Source organism: Galeopterus variegatus, unplaced genomic scaffold, assembly GCF_000696425.1.
Source record: "Galeopterus variegatus unplaced genomic scaffold, G_variegatus-3.0.2 Scaffold241, whole genome shotgun sequence".
Lineage (NCBI taxonomy): Eukaryota > Metazoa > Chordata > Mammalia > Dermoptera > Cynocephalidae > Galeopterus > Galeopterus variegatus.
In genome coordinates, this window is record NW_007726352.1 from 589,923 (window position 1) to 593,403 (window position 3,481).

Consider the following 3,481-nt stretch of genomic DNA (forward strand, 5'->3'; position numbering starts at 1 on the left):
ACTCCTTTATAGTTTTAAATCAAGTTGCCACTTTTCCATTTCTACATTTACAATTTTATGATTTTGTTATCAAAAGATATAACTCCTCACTTCCAATCTCCCAGTCTTATGTGGTCTGAGCATTTCAGAAATACTATCAACTCTGTGGCCCTGGCACCTAAAGCTTCCCCCTTTTCAACACTCAGAAGTAATTGCGTCCTTAAGAAGAATAAGACTCCTGTAGCTTTTGAACCCTGAAAGCTACAGACTGAGCTGAAAATATAGCCTGTGTCCCAATCTGACCTTCAGGTTTCTAGTACACTCTGAGGATAATTAGTCTCAGCACACACTTGGCGGAAATATTAAAATATCACAGGAAACAGTGGGATGAAAGTTATCTGACTGGTTCATGACGAGATCACATCCATGAGTAAGAATTCAGTAGGTGGAGTAATAAAACGTTTGCATCGGTGATTGTTTGAGAAGCCGGTGAAGCCTACAGCTGCCGAAGTGTGGGTAGAGTGTGAAAAGCACCCCTTTCGCGGCCAGCCCGGGAGGCTCTGGTACATGTTGGTGCATCTGTGTGAGTTTGTCTGTCTCTACATATTTTCAGATCATTTTAAATGCCAAAGTACGTTTCAACAGGATCAGACTATACATAGAACTTGACATCGTTTGTTCATCCTATTGCCTCCTATTCTCATAGTCTTGCTAAATTTTCAGAAATTTAAAATAGAACATACCTTCATCCTTTGTAGTGGGTTCGTGATGGATTACAGCTAATCCAAGTTTATTTAACCACCTAAAATTCAAATAGAAAGTAAATGTTTGCCCAAAGTGATTGCTCCCCTACCCATCTACCTTCCCCCTAGACCCTGGAGGAGTGTCTTATGACAGACTTTGAAATGACATTAACTCATTAATTCTTCCGAAATGTTTGCCCAAAGTGATTGCTCCCCTACCCATCTACCTTCCCCCTAGACCCTGGAGGAGGGTCTTATGACAGACTTTGAAATGACATTAACTCATTAATTCTTCCGTCAGCGTGAACATTTCCAGAAATAGCACAAATCTGTAGCATCAAAACCTAAGGCCTCTGGTTTCACAATATTTTCCTTACTCAGTGTATCCCTTGTAAGATAAGAAGTGAGATGGCCCATTACCCACTTGGCTACTGAGAGCAGCTAAATTAGATATTATAATACATAACATAATATCTAAAGTAGATATTATAAATATATATTATATGTGTTATATAATATAACAAATATATCTTCTTCTGTAATTGCACAATTGCAATTTTAACAACTGTCAAAGCCCTTATCACTTAATTTAGTAACCTAGCCATTAACGTTATATATTTATAATTCTTAAAAATCTCAGTTTATTTCAGAAAAAAAAGTGCAAGACCACCCATTTTTAAACCAGGAACATTTTTTATGTCAATCCGGAAAAGATCTGGCTAGAACTTTACAGATAATCCTAAACTAGAGAAAATTTTAATTCCTTGAGGAATTTCATGAAAGGCAAAAATTGACAATGTCCTACCTTCCATTGATTTACCATTTTATTGACAATAAATTCCACTTAAACATCAATAACAAAAATAGAACTAGACAAACCTTAAGGAACTCAAACTTGGCTTATGACTTCTGGACACTGTAGTTACTTCTCAACAGTTTTGAAAGAAACATATTTAAACACAAATTTTTAAAAGATAAGGCACAAAATGTGTCTATTTTATATGTTTCTAACTATATAATCTTATAGGGAAAATATTGTTTTGAGGTGGTAAAAATCAAGGTGATTTGTTTGCCAGTTCTCTCTGGATTTTTGTATATTTTTTTGACTTTTTAAAAATGTTATTGAAATATAATTGATTATACATATTTTGAGGGTACAACATTGACCACCATCACCAGTGTACAACATATGTTGATCAAATCAATATTATTAGCATATTCATTATAAATCATAATTATTCTTATGCCCCTTACTCAATCTTTCCTCATCCCCTCTCCCTCCCCCTCTTCCAGTACTCCATATTTTGGGTTTTTTTGTTTTTTGGGTTTTTTTGTTTTTTTGAGAAACCAGAGCATTCAATAGTGGCCTAATTCAACCAATGCTGACAAAATAACAATAATAATTCTACACATTGATGATTCATTTACACTTTTGAATTATTCTAGTCCTGTAATACCTCACTATTTAGCATACTACATTCACACCATGATGCAAATATTGCACATTCCCAAGTCGACAATTGCCAGCTAATTAGGAATCCTTACCCAACCATCAATAGGTGCTGGTCTTGCTGTATTCATTATTTTTTAATAGGAAATATATAAAAAATTTGATTTTAAAAAATAAACAAAACAGGAGCTTCTACAAGAAGGAAGATGAACTCCAGTTTCCTTAGCACAACAATAAACACAAGTTCTCTAAAGGCCACTCAAAACTTGACCAATACCAGTGCCCAGATCATGCCGTAGAACCCCAAAATATATATCAAGTCCCAATAGAATAACAGGCAAAATAAAAGAACAGAAAATCACAGAAAAAATACAAATGACTAATCAATATATGCAAAAAAATTCTCAGCCTCAATACTATTTTGGAAATGTATATTCAAATACAGGAAAATATTTGTCACCACTGGTTTGGAAAAAATTCAAAATATTGTCGATTTTTAGTTTTTAAGAATAAATAGAAAAATAAGCATTCTCATCCTTTGTTGAGTTGAATATGAAAATTGATACAGCCAACTTTGAGCAGGTTATTTGACATTATTCAAAATTTAAGTATCCATTCCCTTTGCCCAACAATCCCAGTCATATTTATATATCCTACAAAAATACACCTTAACGTAAACAAATAAACGTGGAAGAGTGTAAACTGCTAACAAGGGTTGTAATGGCAAAAAGAAAAAAGATCAAGACAATATAATTGTCTACTCATAGGACATTGGATTAATAAACTATGACAATGATTCTATTGATACTACGTTATCATGAAGCTAATAAAAAAGACTAAGATGGGGGAGGACGGCTTGTAATGACCTGGAAAAATTCTAACATAATGTTAATTAAAAAGAGCAACTATAGAACAGTATGTTTAGCCTGATCAAATGTACTTTATATACTTATATGTGCAGAATTGGTATGCATAGAAGTGTCAGGTAGGATGTATACCATACTACTAAAAATAGCTAACCCTATGGAGAGAAGTTAAATTGGAAGGTGAGGGTGGGGGTGTGGGAAGTATTTCACTTTTTCTACTTCTGTAAAAAAAGACAATCAAATAAATTACTCAACTAAAAGAAACATTTAAAATTACATTTCAAAAATTGATCAGATAAAACACAATGAATTTAAGGTTTATTTTTTTAAATACTGTAATAATTTTTAGCTTACACCTGATTTCATAATTGTAGGAGCTGACCTTCTCCCCAAAAAAGCATCTAAAAGTGAAATAGGCAAAAAAAAAAAAAAAAAAAAAAAAA

General features: G+C 33.2%; 1 protein-coding gene across 1 annotated transcript in view; it reads right to left on the reverse strand.

The window, feature by feature from the left end:
- The window catches only part of IPCEF1 (interaction protein for cytohesin exchange factors 1), a 53,273-nt gene that overhangs the window by 14,752 nt on the left and 35,040 nt on the right, over nt 1–3,481 (reverse strand). Inside the window, exon 5 of the mRNA XM_008566431.1 lies at nt 723–781. Coding sequence (XP_008564653.1) covers nt 723–781 — 59 coding nt within the window. The remainder of the gene's footprint in view (nt 1–722; nt 782–3,481) is intronic.